Here is a 24,261-nt window from a genome sequence, read left to right on the forward strand (position 1 = left end):
TAGTTCTTTATCTTACGACCACTGGCATCAGCAGTTACAATTTGAAATGACTACCGTATCTTAGCAACTCTAATCTTAACAAAATAAATACAGCAAGGAGCAAACAGGCTTCATGCCACACGAGTGTCTCATCACCATCCAAAAAAGGCAAAGGGGGAAATCAACAGAGGATGGCTCTCACCGTGCTGGTACTCTGGACTTGGCAACGCTCCCATGGCCAAAAACACTACATTTCTTTCCGTTTTCACAGCAGGGGCACCTACAATGCTATATTTTAGGGGAAAATTCACTAAGACCTAAAGGGGCAGTCATGAAAGAGGGAGGGGAAAAGGATGATTCATCCGAAAAGAAAGATACAAAGGGAAAATTTGAAATGTAATTATTTTCTGTTCCCTTTTCTCCTGGAACTTGGGGGTCACAACAATGGTGGCATCTCCTCAACTGTATCCAAACCAATGCTCATATTTGCACAGTATGAGCAGTTCCTTCCCTTAGACACTAAAGCCTGAGGTAGCTCCAAATTACGACTAAAAATAAGAAAGAAGGCACTCAATAAATATTGAGTGAAAGAATGAATGAATCCATTTCTGGCCTCTCAAACTGGGTAGGAAATAGTAAAGACACAAAGCTCTTGAAACCACTTCAAACTCCTGCAGAGATTACTTAAAGTGTCTCTGATGTAGAATTAAATCCTTGTTCAACGTGGTCCAAACACACGCATCACTCTGAGGGTGTGCAATTTAAAGGAGAGATCAGGGACTTTGTGATTCGATGGACTTGAGTAGGGAGCTCCACACCATCATTTCCTAGCTCTGTGAATTTACAGTATTACATCTAACACCTCTGAGCTTCGGGTTCTTCTTCAGCCAAATGGGATAAAACTCCATAGGGGGAAAAAAAAGATGGCTGTGAAGTTGTCACTTAGAATAATGCATGTAAAGCTACCTATCCCATTTCCTTTAAAGGTGACTGATTTTACCATCAACAAAGTAGACTCACTTTCCTTCTCTTGGTATCCTTTCCTCTGAGTCATATAGGCCACCATCAGCAAACTTATCACATATGGCAGCCTACTCAATGTAATCCTGTTTGATGCTGACCAGGGTTATCACCGCTCCTCAGAATGTGCAGCTCTTTAGTTCTTTGGCTTGTTACATCTTGTGCATCTCCAGTTAGAAACTGACATCTTGTTTAAGCTTTCATTACCTCTCACCTGAACTACTGACTGCAAGAGCTCAGACACTGCTCTTCTAACCTAACCTTGTCTCTTCCAATCTGCGGCCAGCATTCTCTTTCTAAATTTGACCATATTAAACTTTATGGGGCCTCCAAGTTCTGAGTTATGCCTATTTCTTAAGTCTCATTTCCTGGAATTACTTCTATACTCCAGTGAAACCAGTCTGCTTCTAATGCTGCTTCAGACTCAACACTTCGGCAACTGTTGTGCCCTCTACATAAAATGTCTTCTCACTTTTTTTGGCCAGTTGCTAATTCTTCAGAACCCATCTCAAGCATTATCTCCCCAGTGAAGACATTCCTGCAATTGCTTTAGAAGGTTGATAAGGTTCTACACGGGACCATGTCTGTACAATATACTCTGTCTTTATAGCACTTAATTACAGTGCATTGCAATCATTCACTTCCTTGGCTATCTCTCCCACTAGATCATGAGTCAAAGAGTCCTGAGGTCAGAGATTATGGTTTAGCATTCCCACTGCCTGACACAGTGCCTGCATGCAGTAGATGTTAGTAAATGTTAGCCTATGTCCTCTAGCACTCTCCTCCCTACCCTTCAAATAGTAGAAAGATGGATTAAACTGGCTTGTTTGGACTTTTATTTTGATGAAGTTAACTGAAAATTCTACTTTATTTGTTAATGTAATGTCTAACCTAATCTAAAAGAGAAGTAAGCATCTCTTTATCACAGAAAATAGATGGAAACTTATATTTAAGAAAAAAAAAAATGTTGATGTTATTTTTGTTCTTGATGAACTTCCAGTTTCTGCTTTCTTGATGACCATAATTCCATTTCGCATGCTTGTAACCTTGAATGTTTCTTAAGGCTCTAACTCATTCTACTTCTTCCTCCCTCACCCCACACCTCTCTCACTTTATACTTCCTTGGCAAGAGCCCATAGCGTGTATATAATAGGGACAAAACCAATGATAATGATAATGGGGATAAAAAGATTTACCTTTTGCTATTAAAGAGTCACAAAATTCTGAGTTTTAAAAGAGACATAATGTTATATATCAAGATTCTAATACAATGGAGTTGCTGCTTGGGTCTGTGGTTCAGAACTTGGTACAGTGCCTAAGATAAAAATTCTATATACTTAAAGTCCCCTAAGAGGGACTTCCCTGGAGGTCCAGTGGTTAAGCCTTCGCTTTCCAATGCAGGGGGTGTAGGTTCCATCCCTGGTCGGGGAGCTAAGATACTTTCGGCCAAAAAGACAAAACACACCAAACAGAAGCAATATTGTAACAAATTCAATAAAGACTTTAAAAACGGTCCACATCAAAAAAAATCTTTAAAAAAGTCCTCTAAGGAAATTCTTCATTCATTCATTCATACAATAGATAATATACGTTACGTAATAAAGAATACATATGAAATGCTCAAGAGTATAGTTCAATATCTGAAATTAAATGTTTCTATAATACAACTTTCCTGGTGGCCTTAAAAAATTACTTCACTAAGTCTCCCCATCACCATGAAAGTCACCCTCAACCTTCCAGATCTAATCTAGTTCCATCCTTGTAAGAAATATCGCCTATACCCTACTTCTAAGACGGTATGACATTTCACCCTATGCAGGCTAAAGGATATCTTAAAATGGAAATTCAACTATAGAGGAAATATTATCATTATGTCTGAAAAAGGAGGGAAATGACAAAAAGTTAGAAGGAAAGAGAAAATCAATTCAATGGTGAGGGAATAAATTCATTCAAGCAGTGCGGATTAAACTCCTACCATTTGCTTGACTCCATATTTGGTACCCAGGAAAACACATTTTAAAAAAACTATCTATCCTTCAATGGCAGTTAGGGAGACAGACAGACACCAATTATTATGATAGGACCTGAGCCTTACATTGTTCAAGAATATTCTGTCCAGGACCTATAATTATAAATTTTTGAGCGGAGAGTCACATCTAAACATAATATTGTGCATTACTATTCTGTGAGGAGGAAAGAGGTTTACAATCTTTAAGATGGTAAGGCTGTTGTAGGGATAAGAAAAAGTTAAAGTTCTACTGGTTTTTCTCTAAAACCTTCTTTCCCCAATTATAATCTACTTTCTAAACAGTACACGAAGCCTTGCTTTTACGGTGAAGATAGCCAGATTAAATGCAGGATGCCTAGTTAAATTTAAATTTCAGCTAAATGATGCATAAGTTTTTAGTATTAAGTATGTCCCACATATTGCGTGGGACCTCCTTCTCCTAAAACTTTTGCATCATCTATCAGAAATGCAAGTTTCACTGACCATCCTGTATTTTTATTTGGTATTTTTTTATTTAACATGGTAACCCTATTTATAGGGGTGCCCATCCAGTCCTCAGACTCCCCACTTTGAGTTCACTGTATGTGGTCTTAACGAATGCAATGGATCACACGGTGACTGAGATGCAAAGCAGTCTACTCAGCCTTGTGTTTACCACAACATTGTTTCTCAAGCCTGCAGACTTGGACAGCTGAGTTCCCAGCTCACTTTCCTAAACTATTTCTGGTTTATCACCAAGTAACAACATGTGACCTTTATCCTTCTCTTCTCCTGAAGAAAACAGAAATTTTCTAAAGGGGTAAAAATAGCCAAAATTTAAAAAGACTATGAACTACTCCAGAATCTTGAGGCTGTCAATACTTTATGCTTTTAAATAGTTGCCATGGTTCACCCCAGAAGCATCGGCATATTTCTGTGGTTTTCTTCATGGTGTGTAGTGAACTTTGATATCTTGGGGGAATAAAAGAACTCTCTATCTGTCTATCTACACATATATATTTAACAATGCAAGTTATTGTTATATAAATGTAGGCTGTTGTCAATTTCAGTTCCCTGCCATATCAAAAGAACAAAGCAGGCAGGAACAGCAAGAGGATGATCTAATATGCCTACGCTAATAACAAAGCCAGTGTCCTAAATTGGCAGTGGCAGCCCTCTTCTGCAGAGATTGTTTTTTACACCATCAGTAGACATTTTACAAAATTGGATGGTGACAGGAAGAGTACATTTTAAATTGTCAACCTTCATGATGTCCTTTTGAAGAATAGCAATTACATAACTCAGGGAGCTTTATTTTGCATTTGAAAAAATATGTATCTAAAGGAGTTTGCAGGGTTATGCAAGACTCCACATTCTGAATTCTTTGTAGAAATTAAAGTCCCTTATTTTTTCCTGTAATCTCATATCCTTTTTTTTATCCACTTCCTAGTTAAGGTGGGAATCAATATTAAGTAAGTAGTACAGAATTAAAACTGTTTTTGACTTAAATTAACAAATTCATTTAAAGATGCCATCAACCATATGCCATTTCTTAACCATATTTAAAGTCCAGTTTGTAAGTTTCCAAGGATCACACACCTTTTTTTCATCTCTATGGCATTAAAAAGTTTGCTTATAATATTCTAATATTTTGTTAAGTTTTAAGTTGTTTCCTCTTAGGCAATGAGAGAGGGAAATATTATGCAAAAGTAATTTTATATCACCCAAAAGTCATTCGGTCTTTTTCTTCTAATTATCATCTTTTTTTGAAATAATTTTAGAAAAAAAAAAAAAAAAACTCTTTAAAAAATGCAGACAATGCCAAGAGAAACGCATTGCAAGTACCCTAAATAGTTAATGTATTTTCTAAATGAATGATTTAAAATAGCTATTAAAGGAGAGGAAATGAGCTTAGGTTTCTAGTAATGACTTCTCCTCTTCAAAATGAAATCTGTAAATCCCTGATTGCAATTCCAAATCCCCAAAGGACCAGCAGTTCTGGGACCAGGGCTCACTGGCTTTATGTCTAATAGCACCAGATAAGTAGCATGATTTTTATATATGTAATTCGGGAGAATATTCAGAATTTATAGTCCCGGAGACAATTTATGAATGAATTTCCTTTTTAAAGTACATTATTCTAAAAATCAACTTTTCCACCCAAATTGTAAGCAGAGCACATAGGAATGTGAGAGGCATGGATATATACGTAGAGAGACATATGTATATATATTTATATATGCATGCACACACATGCACGAAATATAAGTACCATTTTATTCATAAGAGCATAATGATTCAGCCTGTGATTGTTAATAAAAATGCATTTCTAACCATCAAATTTGAGTCTATTATTCTAAGTTAATTGCATTTGCCCTAAAGAGACTTACAGCTGGCTGTCAGCCTGTTTGTGTCAGTTTCGTTTTATTCATCAGTCAATCTTGTCTCCTCTTCTTTTTTACATCCCATATATTGATCAAATAGATATGTTAGCATCCCTCCACAGCTTTCACAGCATTTAAAAAAATAAAAAATAACCTCGATATTATCATCAGATACATCTGATGACTTCATTCGTTTGTGTGTTATCTTCAGTACTATTTCAGTAGCAAATAGATGCCCTTTGGACAAGCCCATAAGATTGCCATTAAATATAACAGATGTAACTCACTCAAAGCGGCATTGAGAAAAAGTTAAACGGGAGAAAGTGAACAACGGCAGTGGTCGGCGGCATCTCCGCTTTTCAGTTGGAATAGAGGGTACTCATCGCGGTAAACATGAGTTCTTTACTGGAGTGTATTATGGAGTAAAAAAGCATCTTGTTAAAATTCATCCTCAGAAGAGAATGTACTATTAGGCGGTGAAGTGGATTTAAAGAAATAAATGGGCACCATGTTCCCACTGGAGCCAAAGAAAACCAGTGGGGGAAACAGAAGAGCAGGGAGGTTAGGGTAGAAAAGTAGTTAAGGTGAAAATCTGCAAAGAATTAGAATCTTCCTTATGTGAGTCAAGTTGCTTAGAGAGGAGATAAAAGGCATCACAGGGTGAGGAGATAATTAGCAGATCAGAAGCAAAGCAGTTTAAAAGGTGACCCTTACCTCCTCTGTTACTCAGTCTAAGAAACTATAGACAATTATTACAGTATTTTCTCCAGGGACGTGTGATACAGTTTCTCCACATATCCTCCAAGACACAAAGCTCCCTCAGCATTGTCATTGCGTTGCCTGAGTTCAGTGCTTTTTATGGAAATGCCTTTACATCACGCCAGCCTTGTCTTTCAACCTTGCTTTAGATCAGTGATTCTCAAATGGGGTGATTTCACGCCCCCCAGGGGACATCAGGAATACCTGCAGACACTGGGGGAACGTGTTCCTAACACCTGGTGAGTAGAGGCCAGCGCTGCTGCTACACACCCCACCGTGCACAAGACACCCTCCGCGACAAAGAGCTACCCACCCCAAACGACAACAGTGCCGAAGTTAAGAAACCCGGCTTCCGGTGGCCGAGTGAAATACACGTAAAGCTAAAAAACAAAAACTACATCACAGCTCTGCGGCAGTGCAGAGAGGAGGATTTTAGCAACTCTGAGAGGCAGAGGGCAGTCCAGCGACTGCACACAGGATTTCGCACTCGCCTATTAAATAATACAATTCATTTACCTAGACCCCAGGAACGGCGGAGCAAAATACAACCCCAATTTTGAGGGGAACAAAGAAAAATGAAAATCATGGCTTGAGAGAAGACATTTCAAAGACCTCCAAGACAAACCAACTGAAAAATCTCCAATCAAAAGACTCCGCAAGAAAATTGTATCACAGCCCCTAATCCTCAACAGACCTTAACAAGATGTTCATGAGCCAAAGACTCATGTCTGCGGAAGACAAAAGACATAGGAAACAATAGAGTCTAGAGAAGGATTATTGTTAAGAGGCAGGAGAAAGATAAAACATTCCTCCACCTTACAATTAGAACACCTAAAAAGAATAACCAGAAATATGCTCAAAACCATGTTACAGTAACTGTTATATCTTTCTGCTCTTGGGAAATTAATATTTAGGTTAGACCTGGGGCAATATTTTTAAAACCTTTTTTGATGAGTGCTTTTACCCCACCTGACTAGACACCCCTGCCTGGCACAGATGGCCAAGACATTTGCTTTTTTAAATACTCCATATTTCCACAGCCACCCACCAGACAAAAATTAGATTACCAATGCTTGTGTAAACTTTCCAAGCTCTGACACAATAAGATTCCAGGAAATGTACATGCGCAGCTAAAAGCAGCATTATACATAATGCACTGTAATTCCAACAGACAAGTTGCTATCTTCGATAGATATACACACTTTCCATGCCAAACACATGAACGTCAATACATTTTTCTCAAGTTAAAATGGAAACCATTTAACAGATATAATGGGCACAATGAATTTCATTTTGCATTACTAATGCAGCAGAGGAGAAGGGAAGCTTTGGCAAGGATTGCAGTAAGACCAAGAAAAACAGGAAACAACTTAGAAGCTATCATGGCTGTGCAAGCTATTGCCCTAAAGCATGGTCATGAACCCAAGGGCCACTGAGACTTCATATTCTCAAAACTCTAATTCCACATAAACAAATTTTTGACTCATGGGAAAAAAGTAAAAAATGGACAAAAGAGTGGTTGCATTTTTCGCAAAAAGGTCAAGAGAACATCACCATCTTTTTTTCCCACAGTTCCTGAAGAGTTGTTATCATGACCAACTTGATTTTAGGGGAGATAAATTGGAGGCAAATGAATTAAATGATGTGTCAATGTGAAAGGGAATTAGGAAGATAACCCAGGAGCCCAAATCCCCAGCCTCTGCTTTTACCACCGGAAATACGTATCCCCCAAGACTCCTTTTCATCACTGTTAAAAAAAAAAAAAAATAAAAAACAGCAATTACTTCATTGGCCCTTACCTTTACCTTAAACTCTTTCTGGCACCTAAAATAGTTTACCTCAATCATTGCACACCAAAGAATTTTTTGGTGCTTTCTACTAGATTTAGATAGTAAACTCTGAAGCCCTAGATAAACGTTATTATGCAATTTAGAATAAAGGTTTTGAGCACAGGCTTATTGCAATCAGGCAGACCTCACTTCCAAGCTGATCTCGCCTACTTAGTGAGATGGGCAAACTGAGTGACTTTGAGCAAATTCCGTTATCAGAGTTTCAGTTTCTCTATCCATAAAATGGGTGTATAATAGTCCTTATATTAATGGTTTTGGGGAAGGATTAAATGGGGCCATGTGTGTAAAACATTAGGTAAATTAATAGTAGTAAAGTCTAGCAGCAGCAGGAACCCTTCCTGGGTTCAAATCCCTGCTTCCACAGTTTCCTGCCTCTGTGAACTTGGATAAAATCTCAGTTTCCTCACCTCTAAAATGAGGATAGTAATAAGAATACCTTATAGGATTGTTACGAGAATGAAAGTGACATAATAATAATAATGGCTTAACAATGCCTAACCTAAAGCACATTACATTTTAACCATAATCATTCTTTCCATCATATTTACAAAGGGGATTTAACATCTTTATTATTAGGCTCCAAAATAATTGGTGAAAGTATCTCAAAATGTAAATGCATATATAGAGATAAACTTGGAAAGAAACCAACTGGAGGAACAACATAAGACTTTCTTCATTACGTTTATCATGAGTTCCAGCAAGGATCTGTCTTTCTTTGATCTTATTTTTTGCCCTTAGAAAAATAAAAACACATCTCAACATAGTGAAGCTTTCAAAGTGGAAATATGACAATATTCAGAAAGCTCAGACCTAGCAATTCTTCAAAAATGCTCTCACGTCCAGCAACTGATGACTTTTTTGGCTAATGTGCCATACATGGTACCTCATCTAAGTGAAAGGTCAAGATGAGTTAGTAAGCTATTAACTTGGCTCATTTTTCAAATGATGAGTCAGTTTTTACGAGAAACATTCAGTGTTTTCAAACTGCTTATCAAGCTCCTAATTCTGTCATCTTAGAGGCCTATATTACTCAAAATTTTAGAACGCCACTTAACATCTTAGTTGTCACAGTGATGTGACCTGGAATATGAAAATAACTCAAACTTTTAGCTTGTTTTTGTCTTCCCATGCAGAATAAACTTTTCAAAATGAGGGGCTTCTAAGGTGTACCATGTTTAGCCAGATAAAAAATAAACCAGATTGGTATGATAGTCAGCAGTAGAAAGAGAAACAAATTAAGTACTTATAATTAAAGCTTGAGGAATGAAAGAATTCACACTTTCTTAGAGCTATTATTTCAGACAGTCTGGTGTCAGAATTAAAAGCCAACCGGTGCATCTGTTTACATTGCCAAGGATTTTCACAGTAAGAAGGGCTAGGAAACACATATTTTTTAATTAGGGTCCAAATCCCAAAGAACACCTAAAAAAATAGGATGTCAAAAATAAATGTTCTTGTGATTTGTATTGTCCAATGTCTAAACAAAGACGAAAAATTATGTTTCTTACTTCTCCTTTATAAACACAAGTGAAAGGAAAAAAAAAAAAAGAGAGAGAAAAGAAAAGTAATTCTGTTGCTTTGGCCACAGACTCCTTTTTTTGTTCTCCTGCTTGTTTCTGGCTTAGCTACTGCTTTTCTTTCCCAGGATGAAATAATATAGGAAAAGCCGATTAAGGAAAACTTCACTCACACAGAAGGTTCACCAAGATGGCTCAGTTACCAAGCCTTAAAAGCTGAATTACAATGGCCACCTAAAATGACCATTCTATACTTTAAAGTACATCTCCTATTTGAAAAATTTCAGTTAACTCTTTGCTTATCTTGTGCTTTGCATTAAAGGAAAGTCCTCTTTAAAATCCACACTGATGGATCGAACGTTGTAGTACTCAAATCTACCATTAGCTTATTTTTACTTCTCACCAGCAAAATTAGAGGTATTTTCTGCAATTTCAAAGATCACTCTTCTGGTCAGTTGAAAAAAATATATAAAAAGTAGTATTCTGTACACAAAAGTGAATAGACTTCTTTCCCTCATCTATTTATTCAACAGGTATTTATTGATCATCTATTATTTGCCATACGCTGGGCTCGTTGCTGGGAAATACTGAACTAAACAAGACATCACTGCATATAGCATATAATCATAACACAACGTGTTACCATCTCTAATATTGGAGGTATAGGGTTCTGGGAAGCGCTTACCAGTAGAAGAGGACTAGGATAGACTTGAGAGATGATCAGCCCTCATATCTTTTATTTGACAGAGGAGGAAACTAAGATCTAAAAAGATTGAGTTGCATAATCCCAGAGCTATTTAGTGGAAAAAAATCACAGGACTAGAATTCATGTCTCCAAATTCAAATCTCAAACTCCCTATATAGCAATATACTTCTCCCCAGAATATAATTTTCCCGAAAACAATAATGCCAAGCCATGAATGTCAAAGCAGTTGATTTGTTGGAAATATGCTTTGAGATCAAAGAGTCAACATTCTTCCTAATTGTATGGCATTCCGGATGGTGGAGAGGGAGGGCTCAGAGGTCAGACCCAACTGGATCCTAACCTTAAATCAACCATACCTAACTAACTAGTGACCTTGGAGAAGAATGAAACTCTGAAAAGCATCTGGATTTTTAAAAAATCTTCCAAGTCAGGATCACAATATCTACACGAAAGGGGTAAATTTCATGAAAGAGTTGAATTGAGTAGAAACTAAATACACATAAATTTTGTCCCCTCTTCTCACTCATGTAAATTGAACAGAGCTGATTGAAAGACCAGGTTAGCAGAAACCACACCTCAGTTTCTTTATTTCTTACCAATTATTTTAGCATAAGATCCAGCCTCCAATTTTAATCCATTTTTGTAGGTCATTTTTGGCATACCTCCACATAATTTAACATTTCTACTCTGTGAACGTTTTGGGAGTTAGAAAGCAGAGATTAAACAATTGAATTTAGAGAATTTCATCAGCATACATCCTCTAAAGAGAGATGGGAAGGAAACAAGAGTCAGAAGAAATATTTAAAATGAATAAAACCTCCTATTTAATGTCGTGGGCCTCTTTCCATTATAGAACACAGAAAGCCAACTAGCATAGGTAAAGGGAATTTGTAGATTCACGTTATCTAGGATGTCCAGGAGTAGATGAGCTTCAGATGTAAGTGAATCCAGGGACCCAAATGATGAATTCAGTACCTTGTCTTTACTTTTTCTTGGCCGTTTGGCTCCCTGTTTGGGCTTTATTCTCAGGCTTTTTACACAAGGCAGGAAAGATGGCTTTTGTCAGTCACAGGCCTACATTATCTTTCTACCTCACAAAGGAGGAGAGAACCCTCACTTCCAGCAGGCTAATCTCAAGTCTCAGGGAGCAACCTGATTGGTACTACCTGGTCTTAGAGCCATCCCACAACAAACCGCTATGGCTGGGAAACAGAGGACATGCGTTACCATGTCTCTGTACAGGGAGCACTGATGGACAAGACCATTCCACTCAAGCTACATGGAATAGGTCCTCCGCTGGAAAGTGGGTTTCTCTTTCCTGAAAAAGGGAGTAAAGGGATCCTGGAAAGGCAAAAATACGGATATCCACGCAAATAATTATTTTTAATTTCCCTTCTTTTAAGGACCATCCAGCTCAATTCAAAGTCCTCTGGAAGACCCTGGTAGGTTCATTTTATTTCTTTGTAATAGCTTCCTATACTGGCTAATGGGCACTTTTGGTGCCATATGATAAGGGAAGGACTCCATCTTTGTCCACATCCACAGTATAGTGGCCACAGCACTGGCACACACATCATCACACATCTGCATTATTCAAGGCATACTGCAATCAGTTTTTACCTTGAAGGTGCTTACACCCTATCTCTGTATACATGTTAGGTCACAAAAGTTTAAAAATCATGTACTCATTTATACAATACATGGATTCAGAGTCTATGTTTAGGACCCTATGTTCAGCTTTGAGGGATGACAAAAACCTCAGTCTCTGTCCTCCAAGGACTGAGGAATCTCTCAAAGATATCACTTGAAGCTGGAATTTGCAAAGAGGACTCCATGTATAATTAACATCTGAGCTGGGTTTGGGGGCATAAGTAGAAGTCTCACTGTTAGGCATGTACAAAGAGGCCAAGACAGAAAAGTTGAAAGGTGCTTTCTCACTTAGTGAAAAGATGACACAGAGGAATGGGGAATAAATAGCAAGGTAGCTTTTAAGCATTCAGCAATGAAAGTCTGCCTAAATATGTCATGGTTCTCCAGTAGGAGGCAATACTGTGTCCCAGTTCTTCAGGAAGAGGCAGGGCTAAATGAGCAAGACGTATTAATGAGGGAAAAAAAAATAAATCCAGTGCCACATTGACAAATACAGTACGGCCCATTTACATTAAGTAAAAATCAGACATCCATATGTTCGTTAATGTAGATAAAAGGTCTAGAAATGAGTTATCCCAAACTGAAAATAGGAACCACCTCCATAAAGGGTAGTAAGAATGAAGCAAGCAGCAGGACTGAGGTGGGAATTTTCCTTTGTTTTTACACTTCCATATCACTTAAGCTCTTTTTTTTTCCACGATAAAATTTTATCTACATGTTGCTTGCCTAATAAATAAATATTGTTTACATAGAAGGAAGTTTTTGATCAAAATAAGGACCAAAATAACACTGGCAGGATAAGGAGTGTGAACTTTTAAAAATTAATGTTCTTGTTATTTTTGGTTGTCAGTGGGGTAGATAGCCAATACCCTGAGCAAGACATTAGGAAGAATAACATTTTGCAGGTGGGATTATCTTCGAGCCAATAAACAAATAGGCAGGTAGAACTCTTTGGAGGTAAATACAGATAAATACATATATTTTGTAGGTGTATATGTATATATAAATTAAACAAATATATAGCCTAAATAAATATACTTTATATAGGAGGTTATTCCAAATACATATAATGAACATATATAATAATGAATATATATAAATGAATAATAAGAGTTAGGGAGAGAGAAGAAAGACAAGTTCTTTTCTGAGTATGAGGGATTTTAAGATATCAAAGAAATGTCTTTAGGGATGTTTGCTTGCAAAGTGTCTTAAAGACAACACATCTGGATATGGAGATCACAACAAGCAGAGTCGGATTTCAGGTTAGATGTGGCAGTCATCTACATGAAGACGAGAAGTGAAGTAATGAATGAGGTCAAAAGGTCATCAGGGAATAAATGAGGTCAGCAAGGGAAAGAGTGAGGAGAGCCTAAGGCAAAGCTTTGAGAAGGATCATCCATTAAGAGAAGAGAAGCAATGCATTGGCTCATTCATTCACAACTAATTTTTTTCAAGGACCCTGAGCCAAACACTGTAGGTTTTGAGGACAGAATAGAGTGGTGGAGAAAATGGCATGGTGTCTGCCCACAGGGACTTATAACCACTGGAATGAGAACACCCACTAACATTAACTGAGCGCTTCGTGACTTTGCAATGGCATTGAAGTATCCCATCAACCTTAAAACAATGTTATTATCATCTCCTCTCTATGGATGAAGACATGAGGCTTAGTGAGGTGGGCAATGTGTCCCAAGTCATACAGCTATGAAGTGGCAGGGGCTTGATGTGAACGCCAAGTTTATCTACCACCACAACCCATAAGCCTGTGTAATGCTGCAAAGTGGCCAACCAAGGGGTCATAGAAGAAACATCAGAATAGAAAAAAAACAAAACAAAACAGCATTCTATGCTAAAGAAGACACGGACAGAGTCATGGGCCTGCTAAGCCATGTTATCGAGGAGGAGGGAAACTGATGCAAGATCACTGATTTGATGATTAGAAAGTCATATATTCATTCATTTATTCACTCAACCAATATGTATTAAGCAGCCAGCATGTATTACCGCATGGGCTTTGAAAGATCAGTTTTACTTGTGTGGGGAAAGAAGCCAATTGTGAAGGATTAAGGAATGAGTAGATGGTACAATCGCTTGTGTTAAGGACTCCTCTGAAGAATTGGGTGATGGGAAAATTAGCTTAAGAAGGATTTTCAGGCTATGGTGTACCTAAGCAAGCATGCAGAGGCAGGATGGAGTCAGTAGAGAGAGTGAAAATACAGGGAAAGAGGATGATGGTGAATATAGATGCTTCCTATGGATGGAGAAAGAGAAGGAGACTCAAACTCCTGAGGCAGAAGGTTATCTTTAAAAGGAGGAGGGTCCCTTTTCCTCTGATAGGGGAAAGAAGAAAATATAAAGGAACTGAGAAATGCTGCTGCAAAATGCAATCATAGGAAACTGTACCAATAAGATTTTATGTGCACACTTCTGGACATTGGTTCTCGATCCTGGCTACACACTAGAATCATCTTGGCAGTTGTTACAAACTGTGATGCTCAGACTGAACTCCAGACCAATTAAATCAGAAAAATGTGAGGTTTCTTCAGGCTGAGGATATCCAAGGCTGTAAAGAGGACTTGGCGAGGTGTGACTAGGGGGGAGGTTACATGTGATAACAACTCGAGTAAAATCTGAAAAACTAGGATCCAATAAAGAAATGAATTTGCCTAAAATAAAGGAAGAAAGGAAGAAGTGGGCAAGAAAATAGAAACACTAGTATGTGGGCAGATGACAAAGGATCGTTATAAATGTCCAAATTGCTACAAAGTAGATACACATGCATCCCATTACTTACGACCATAAACTGTACTAAGCACGGGTCTTAACAGTACTACTCTCTTTTGTATTCCCAATCAATCTGCATCAGAGTCCCTGGCATACAGTGGATACTCAATAAACAGGAGTTGAATGAATAACTTAATAAAAAAACAAATGTATAACTCAGGTGGCAGCCCAGCCCTCTCTTCAAGTGTCTAGAATCCTTGAGAAAGGCGGAATCGTCTCATACGCAATCCCAAGTCACTCACTGCAAATACTTCTCACGTCTCAGATCTACATGGGGCCTCAGCTGGTTTCAGGGGATATGATTTCAACCTCTTTATTCTTAATGCCATCAACAATAGGTTATGTGGGTAACTGATTTTTACTAAAGTTTTACAAAAGTGAGAAAACAATGGGGAGGAGGGCTTTATCAGCAAAACACCAGCCAGCAAGCGATTTAAAATTAGCTATTAGACAGCCATAGTGTTAACTATGTCACTTGGCCATTCTCATTGGCCATTATTCCATGCTGAGTCCTTGCCTCCTGCCATCTTGCTGCACTCTTATTTCCGTCAAGCTTCACCAGTACCACCCAAACCACAAATTTCACCTTGTCTTATGCAGAGCAGTTTCACTATGACTATCTCCTACACCGAGGCTTGGGGGGATCTCAGTTTTAGTACCTAAACTTTCCCAGAAGTGCTTTTGCCAAACCAAAGGTTAGATATTAACCCCAACCTTTTTAGGGCCCCAAACTTTCATAGCCAATTATGATTTTAAATGGCCATTTTTTCCCTTCCTTCCATACAAAAGAATGAATCATCCTGGGAAGACAAATGGAAAATCTCCAACCCAATAATAAATGAGGCCCCGTGAGGGAATAAACATTCGTCATTGGAAGTCCACGGAATATGTATACACATTACTGTTGAGAATAATCCTTACCTTCCTTACTGGGGCGTCTCAAAATTAGTGTCTTTGTCTGTGAATGTCATCATCGTATCCAGTCACATGAGCAGTGATGTGACTACACCGGGCACTCAACACAGACGCACTAATCATGAGGATAAAGGGTAAAGATGAGATACTCTCTGAGATTTTATACCTTATAATAATAGTGGTAATAATAGCTGCTTTGTATGTCCAAAACCGTTTAAAAGCATTAACATTTCACATGGCCACACATCCTCGGAAAGCAGATCAATATTTATTCTTCCAAGTGTGTCGAGTATACAGTTGCGGCACCTCGAGGTGAAAGTGTCGCCCTGCCAGTGTCAGCCTCAGAACTTGGAAATCACATCCCCAGTTCATTATGTCAGAATAATAAAGTGACCCTGGCTGGCTGAATGTATTCATTAATGGCTGGGGTGGGGGGGGAGCAGGGCGGAAGGAGCAGACAATAAGGCTTTGGGAACTCACAGCGCTAAATAGCCGGCAAGGAAACACTATTATTTGGTGTTGCATCAGTTCTGGAAGGGAAAAAGATATACACACACACACACATACACACACACACACACACACACACACATCACAGCAGTCCTGTTTAGTCCTTTCCAATGAGAATTTATTTTTGTAACTCCTGGTCCAAGTAATTTTATTGCCACTGATTGGAAGGGAGAGGAGGGGGATGGTAGTAACTTCCTTCTGGAGTCTCTCTCTCTCCCCGCTTAGTGTGTGTTTTGCTGATTAAGCAAATCGACCTTAATTAGGAACTAAGTAGAAAAGAACTCTGCAAGGTTTCCTTAAGCAGCGTCAAAACGACCACAGCCCATTCTCAGAGCCCATTAAGAGGTAATCAACCAACGCAACTAACAAGTCACTCAGACCAGACTTTTGGAATTTGGCTCTTTTGTTCTGTCAGTTTGAAGAGCGCTGGGCGAGCGATGCAATTTAGAAGGGAGCTCTTTCAGAGCTTTCACTCAGGAAGGCATCGGGAGCTCTGGGGGTAGAGCTTACTTAGCTCAGAAAAAGGGAAAGAATGCAAGTTTGCATTGACAGCTTGATCCCAGAGAGAGGCTTCGGGGCTGCTTGTCTGGCGGGTCCTCTGGGTGTGGATGAGGCACGGGCAGGAGCCCTCGTCTTAAGTGAACGTGCGCCTCCAATATTAAAAGAACAATTACCTTCCTGTGCACTGCTCGCTGTTTGCTACTGCTGTTTCCTTCAATAAAACCTCTTTTCACTTGCCAATGGGAACCTGTCAGGCAATAGTATTTTTCAGGCATGATACACATACTAAAATGCCCTTGTGAGCTTCTAATACATTTACAGTTGATAACAATAGGGCTGTTTTGTCAGGAAAGGTAAAAGAAAAGTATTTGTTACAAATGCAGAGCAATGGCAAGACAGGATGGACCAGTGTTGCTGTGCTTCGTGGCTACCGGTCCCTCCTAAGTGTCAATCCAGCTGCCGGAGAGCAGGGAAAAGGAGCAAAATGTGATCAGGGTGTGGTCTTTTTATTCAAATTGAAATTCACCTTTTTTTTTTTCTAACATAAATACATTTTACAGACAATATATTGTTTCAGGGAGTAGAACAGATATTCTTCTTTGGTGATTACTTATTGACTTTCTTTTGTCTATAACAATTTAAAGTACTTTATTGCTTACATTTAAATAAATGCTAAATCAATAGTAAGTTATACAACTATATAGTAGATATATGTATAGAGACATTATCCAGAATACATGCCCTGGTCAGAATGGAGACTTGTAGAAATACTCACTTTAGATGACTCTTACAAGAGCAGAAATGTGAAGAAATAAAAAGATCTTACATTTCATCCTCAATGCTCAATTTTTTTTAACATCTTTATTAGAGTATAATTGCTTTACAAGGTGTGTTAGTTTCTGCTTTACAACAAAGTGAATCAGCTATACATATACATATATCCCCATATCTCCTCCCTCTTGTGTCTCCCTCCCACCCCTCTACGTGGTCACAAAGCACGGAGCTGATCTCCCTGTGCTATGCGGCTGCTTCCCACTAGCTATCCATTTTACATCTGGTAGTGTATATATGTCAATGCCACTCTCTCACTTCGTCCCAGCTTACCCTTCCCCCTCCCCGTGTCCTCAAGTCTACTCTCTAAGTCTGTGTCTTTATTCCTGTCCTGCCCCTAGCTTCCTCAGGCCCCTTTTTTTTTTTTAGATTCCATATACATGTGTTGGCATACAGTATTTGTTTTTCTCTTTCTGACTTACTTCACTCTGTATGACAGACTCTAGGTCCATCCACCTCACTACAAATAACTCAATTTCGTTCCTTTTTATGGCTGAGTAATATTCCATTGTATATATGTGCCACATCTCTACCCATTCATCTGTCGATGGACACTTAGGTTGCTTCCATGTCCTGGCTATTGTAAATAGAGCTGCAATGAACATTGTGGTACATGACTCTTTTTGAGTTGTGGTTTTCTCAGGGTATATGCCCAGTAGTGGGATTGCTGGGACGTATGGCAGTTCTATTTTTAGTTTTTTAAGGAACCTCCATACTGTTCTCCATAGTGAAGTTCACCTTTTTAATAAAGACCTTTGTTTGTTCAGATCCTCTTGGATGATAACACAAGCCAGGTAGGTGGTGGGCGTGTATCATCCTTATACATATATTTTTTTTGTGTGTGTGTGTGTATGGTGTTAGGGAGTATTCTAATTTCATTCTTTTACATGTAGCTGTCCAGTTTTCCCAGCACCACTTATTGAAACATCCTTATATTTGAATATACATTTGGCCCTTGGATTCACCACAGAGCACTGTCTTTAAAACTCAAGCAAGATGAATTGTTCCATAGATAAACCTCCACTTAAAAGAGATTTCCACCCAAAAACTAGAATCCTCGAGTTATAAACTATAGTTTGCTGTGATCACAGCTCAGGTTTGTTTCGTTAAATGAAACCAGATATTAAATAATAAATAATCAATAGAGAACGTCTATCAGCCAATTTCTAGAGAGATTTCTGTTGTCATTCAAACATCCATTTGGCTAGAGTTTAAAATATATATATATGAGTCAGCTATTATTTGCATAACGGTAACAAGTTGACAGAGATTTTGAGAACCAAATAATAGTTCTAGTGGTCAAAAATAAAGATTTTGATACTAGCCCACAAATAAATACATATTTTTATGAAGGGACATACTGGTGAAAAGAATTTCTGTTGTCATCCTAAGGGTGAAATGGATCTTCTACATTATTCTGCAGGATAAAGGGAACTGGGTGTCATTAAACTATGTTCCCCTTCAGGAAAGAAAGAATACGTGATATTAGTTGCTCAACATGTATTACGGTATCTACCAATGGGAGACAATATACAGTTAAGAGGACAGCTCCCATACCTGACAGTATGGATTCAAATCCTGGCCACGATATTGTTAATTCTATGATCTTAAGTAAAATGTCTCCAACTCTCTGAGCCTCAGTTTCTTAGCCATTATTATGTGATGGCAGTAATAGTACCTACTATTATACAACTACATAGTACTACTGTTACAGTATCTACTAAGTACATTTCTTATAGGAGAAAAGTAATAAATATATTGTATTTTGTATCAATCCTGTAACCCTATAAATAGTAAATCGTTATTATTCTATAATAATTACTGAAACATATTTATTGATTACTTATGAGTTGTATTCCAAATTAACACGTTATTAACCAGATTGATTAACAGTAGCTGCTGTAAACAACCCCCAAGTTTCCATGGCCTAACTTAATAAACGTTCACTCGTGGCCACCCAAAGTTCAATGCAGATAAACACTTCTCAGTTGTCTCCTACCACATGGTGACTCAGGGATCCAAGCATTTTTTCTCTTGTGGCTCTGCCATCCCTAGAAGCCCCCTCAGAGTTTTCTACTGTATGCTTTGCTTGTATCTGTCCAAGAAGTAAAGAACAAAATGTGGAGAATCACAGGGCGTATTTTAGGGGACAAACTGGAAGTGAGGCACATTATTTCTGGCCACATCCCTTTGCACAGAACTATGTACATGATCCCACCTAGATGCAAGGAGGCCAAAAAACGTACTTTTACTGTGTATCCAGAAAGAAGAAGATTTGGCTCAGTAGACAGCCAGTCTCTGTCACCAACATAAATCTTTATTAGCTAAAGTCAGTATAATTGAGAGTAGTTTCCTTAGCCATATTTGAAGCGCTGTGTATGCCAATTTATGCAAATTAGGAGCTTTCTGAATATATAATGTCCTTCTTAGACGCACTGGCGCTGTTGACCACTAAATTCTTTTACACACTCACCTTCCTTGGCTGTCTCTGGGTTTTTCTTCTACCCTCTGACTATTCCTCCTCACTCTTCTTTGCTGATTCCCTGTCTAACATATGTACCAGAATGCTGATAACTGAACTCTTTTTTCATAAGAAGTTTTACATTTTTTTTTTTTTTCTTTTTTTAACAAAAGAAAATGTGCATTCTTCCTACTCTTCCTCAGATTCCACTCTTGACTCATCTTCTCTGGGAAGACCTCTTCTATGATGGAGACCGAGCTGGGTGCCCCTCACCAGTATCTCTGTAACCTCTGTCTGAGCATTTGTTACATGGAATTCTCAGTGTCTCCTTAGCGGAGTCTGCTCTTTGGAAGTGATTTGAAAACGGACTTATGTCTTTTATCTGAGTTTCTCCTCCCCTAGTATAATAGTATCTACCACATAGCAGACAATACCATTCACTGAATGATTTAAGGAATTTCGAGGTAAATCCAGCTGTACATCTTAGTCAATAAAGAAAACCAAAATACAAATGGAACTTTAGTGCTATCAAAGAATAAATGACTCATGAAAAAAATAAACGGGAGGAATATACATTTACCTTTATAAAAGTATAAAACTCTTTTTTTTTCAATTTTCAACATTTAACACCATACCTTTTAAAAAGTAAACAATCTTGAATGTTGCACCAGTTTCCAGTAAATTGACTTTGGAAATAATTTTCTTTCCTTCATGTATTCATATACTATCACTTGAAGAGAAAATACAACTTAGAACAAGCCTATCAAAGATCCTTCTCCCAAAACTTGCATGCTGTGTTTAAAAAAAAAAAAAAAAAAGAGGCCATCTCTGAATCTCTATTAGTGAAACTTTTCTTTTGGCAGCCTAATATAGTTACAAGACAAATAGTTCCTTCTAAGATACAAGAAAAATACTTACGCTAAAGGTGGGTGACTTTTCAAATTAAACTTTGATTACAAGATTTTTTATCAAGGTTTTTCCATTCATTCACTGTGAAAATATATAGTGTTAAATTTTCTTCAGTATTTTGGCATTATTGTCTATTTTACATCTTATTATAAATATTCACCTCTAAAAAATGTCTTTCTTTATAACAAAACTTCTTAAACTTAAGGGTAGTAAAGACTACTGTTAGCACCTTATGCAGTTCCAAATATTAAAATATTTCACACTAAATCCTAATAATTGTGGTGACCTATTCAAACTGATATCATTCAAGTTTCTCCTTTGCATTTAATGTATACTGCATATTCTATTACCATTATAATACCACTATATTATCAATATTACTTATTATATTATATGTACTAAGAATGTTATTTCTTGCCTATTACGTCTACTTTATCATAGGCAGGGCACCATGATAATTAAAAGCTCATCTTCTTTTCTGGAACCAGACTTCCTGAGTATAAATCCCAGCTCTGCCATTCACCATCTGCAATTACAATTCATAACTTATATTACCTACCTGTGCCTCAGCCTCGTCATATATAAAATGTGGATAGTAACAGTCCTTAGCCCGTAGGGTTGTGGTGAGGATCAGATAAGCTTACACATGAAAAGTCTTAGAACATCTTCTGGCACACCAAAAGCCTCTAGAAATATTTAGCTATTATTACTTACTGAGAGAGTACTGTATGTTCCATTTTTCTAAATTTCTTATTTCTGTTTTCCCCCATTCATCCTACTTTAATCTGTCTTCTAGCTTCACCCACCTATTGAAATTCCTCTAGCAAATTGTCACCAAATTACCAAACTCAGCGGTTTGTTTTCCATCCTGAAGTATCCTTGCCTTCTTTACAACATTTGGCCTTTTAATCACACATTTTTGGGAAATGTTCTCATCTCTTGGGCAAGAAGAGGCACAGAAAAATTCAGAGAGACTGATATTATAGTTTTGGCCCCGGAAAAAATCGTGTAAGGAAAAGGTTGTAATTGGTTTACAGGTAATGTGATGGAAAGTAGCCGAATAAGAATAGCTAGAATCCTGGACACCGGTTTACTTTCTCTATAGTTCACCCTCCATATTGGACTTTCTAAGACAAATATATGATCTTGTTTTATTTCTGCTTAAAACATTTCTTTCAGGCTCTTAAACAGGAGTTGAGGGAACTTGGATATAGTTTGCATGTTTGGGGGGCGAGGGGTCAGGAATCTGTATTATATGTTTGGGTATGGTGCATTTTTCCAAGGAAAGAGTTCATATACTTCCTTGGGGTCCACTCCCCCTAAATCAAGAACCACTGCCCCAATGGCTAAAGTCTAAAATCCACAGATATACATAAAAAACTCCACCTTAACTCTCACAGTCCTTCTTCTCTCTTTTCCCTTTTCCCCCCATGCTCTTACCATGCTCTACTAAGTACTGTTTTTCACACTGCCATGTTTTACAAACTTTTTCTTCTTTCTTGAGTATCAGTGGCCACCTGGCAGCTGAATACTAATTTTTTGAGATCCAGTGAAAACGTCGTCTCTTTTTAGACATCTATCTGCTGCAATACACCAAGCATTACTAGAAATTCCTGAATTTCACACCCAGAGAACTATGTACCACCTAACCTTATTATCCATTTATCATATGCTATTGAAGTCATCTGAGTGCCTATCACCACACTGAAGGGTAAACTCAGAAGACAGGGACCAGGTCTTATTCACCTTTGTGTATCTACCAGCAGTGGGCATACTGCTAAGTATGACGTAAAGAATCCATAAATGTTTCACAGATGAATGAGTGAATCACTGATTGTTGTCTTGCTTCAAATTCATCTGTTAGGTGGATACTGCATGATATTTTCTGAGGGATCTTTTTTTTTTATCAGTGTGGTTAATCCACATGAATACCATACTTCTGAATTCAGGAATAAGGTGCTATGTTTCACACTCCCTAAATTGTTTTAAATCGCGTTAAGTATCATATCAAAAAAAAACTTGATAGTTGGTGATGAAACAAAGATTTGATAGCATGATTTTTTTTTTTTTTAAAGTCTTTATTGAATTTGTTACAATATTGCTTCTGTTTTTTTATGTTTTGGTTTTTTGGCCATGAGGCATATGGGATCTTAGCTCCCTGACCAGGGATTGAACCCACACCCCCTGCATTGGAAGGCAAAGTCTTAACCTCTGGACAGCCAGGGAAGTCCCAATAGCATGATTTTTAAGTCCTAGGAGGCCAACACTCTTTCCACTAGTAACTTCTGTCTAAAAGGGACAGTTTGAAGTTATTTCAATAAAAGCACCACCATACATCTTGAACTGAACACAGCAGTGCTGCAGTAAAAGCCACATACATAGCTCCAAAGGGAGACGCTGAGATAGAAGCAAATGACATTATTTTTAAAAGACATACATCTAAAGTACTTTTTTCTTTCTATGATAAATATATTTTCCTTCCATTGTTTCATCTTCATGGATTACAGAAACACCAAACTTCTTTTGATCCACAAGAGAAAGTTTTCTTACAAACATGTATAAAGAAGTTAGAATTAGGCATGCTTCTGGCATCTTCCCTTTTTATGGAGAACAGGATTTTGAAGCAGGAAGAACATAAACAGTACACATTGACTCCTGACACACCATTGCTCTCTTCAACTAGAATAATACAAATTTGCAAGTGAACAAAAGAGTGGGAGGTAGATATCTGATTTACAATGTTTCTGAGATAAAGAACACTGTAAAAAAAAAAAGATCCTTGTGAATAATAAAGCATTGTTAACTGAGTCGTGACATTTCTATTCTAGTGACGACGGCAGAACTGCATACGGGCGCCTTGTGCCACTTTGAAAGTGGGAGGAAGACATATAATTATAATTCGTACAATGACGAGAATTCAAGAAAATCTGGGGGAAAATTTATTGAAACACATATTGACATATCAGTATTATAAATTACTTTCCCTTATTGACCTCCCCCCAAAAATTCTTTTGCTGGCTAGTTCATCATGGCACAAAAGGCATCTCATGAAAAGACAGACCTGCCTTGAAAATTTTCTTCTTACGTTGAAAACTATCTACCATGTATTTATTCTGTGACTTGCTCAACATGCGAGATATATTAGAGAAACATATTTTCAAAACAGTTTTAACCTCCATTGTCTTGAGCCCACGTATCAACTCTGTCATGTCACTTATCGAAAATCCTCATGGAAACCTTACATTTAGGCAAAACTAATGAATCTGTTTTAACACCCTTTGCGAAAGTCAAAGAAGATATAATATTATGTTTTCACTTAACATACATTTTCATCCATCTCCTTTCTTTGTTGGATGGTTAAGAGGGGAAAAAAATACTACAAAAATTACAGTGATGTTATCAACCGCGGTGTTTTAATAGAGAACAGAATTGGAAATGGCATTTTGCTGAGTGAACCTCTAAATGAATGGAAAAAAAACCCCACAGGGATGAATTTTC

At 37.8% G+C, this 24,261-nt stretch overlaps 1 protein-coding gene across 1 annotated transcript in view; it reads left to right on the forward strand.

Moving 5' to 3' along the window:
* The window catches only part of MDFIC2 (MyoD family inhibitor domain containing 2), a 95,071-nt gene that overhangs the window by 40,157 nt on the left and 30,653 nt on the right, over positions 1 to 24,261 (forward strand). Inside the window, exon 2 of the mRNA XM_068559145.1 lies at positions 11,606 to 11,644. Coding sequence (XP_068415246.1) covers positions 11,606 to 11,644 — 39 coding nt within the window. The remainder of the gene's footprint in view (positions 1 to 11,605; positions 11,645 to 24,261) is intronic.

The sequence above is a fragment of the Eschrichtius robustus genome, chromosome 12, assembly GCF_028021215.1.
Source record: "Eschrichtius robustus isolate mEscRob2 chromosome 12, mEscRob2.pri, whole genome shotgun sequence".
NCBI classification, from domain to species: Eukaryota; Metazoa; Chordata; class Mammalia; order Artiodactyla; family Eschrichtiidae; genus Eschrichtius; species Eschrichtius robustus.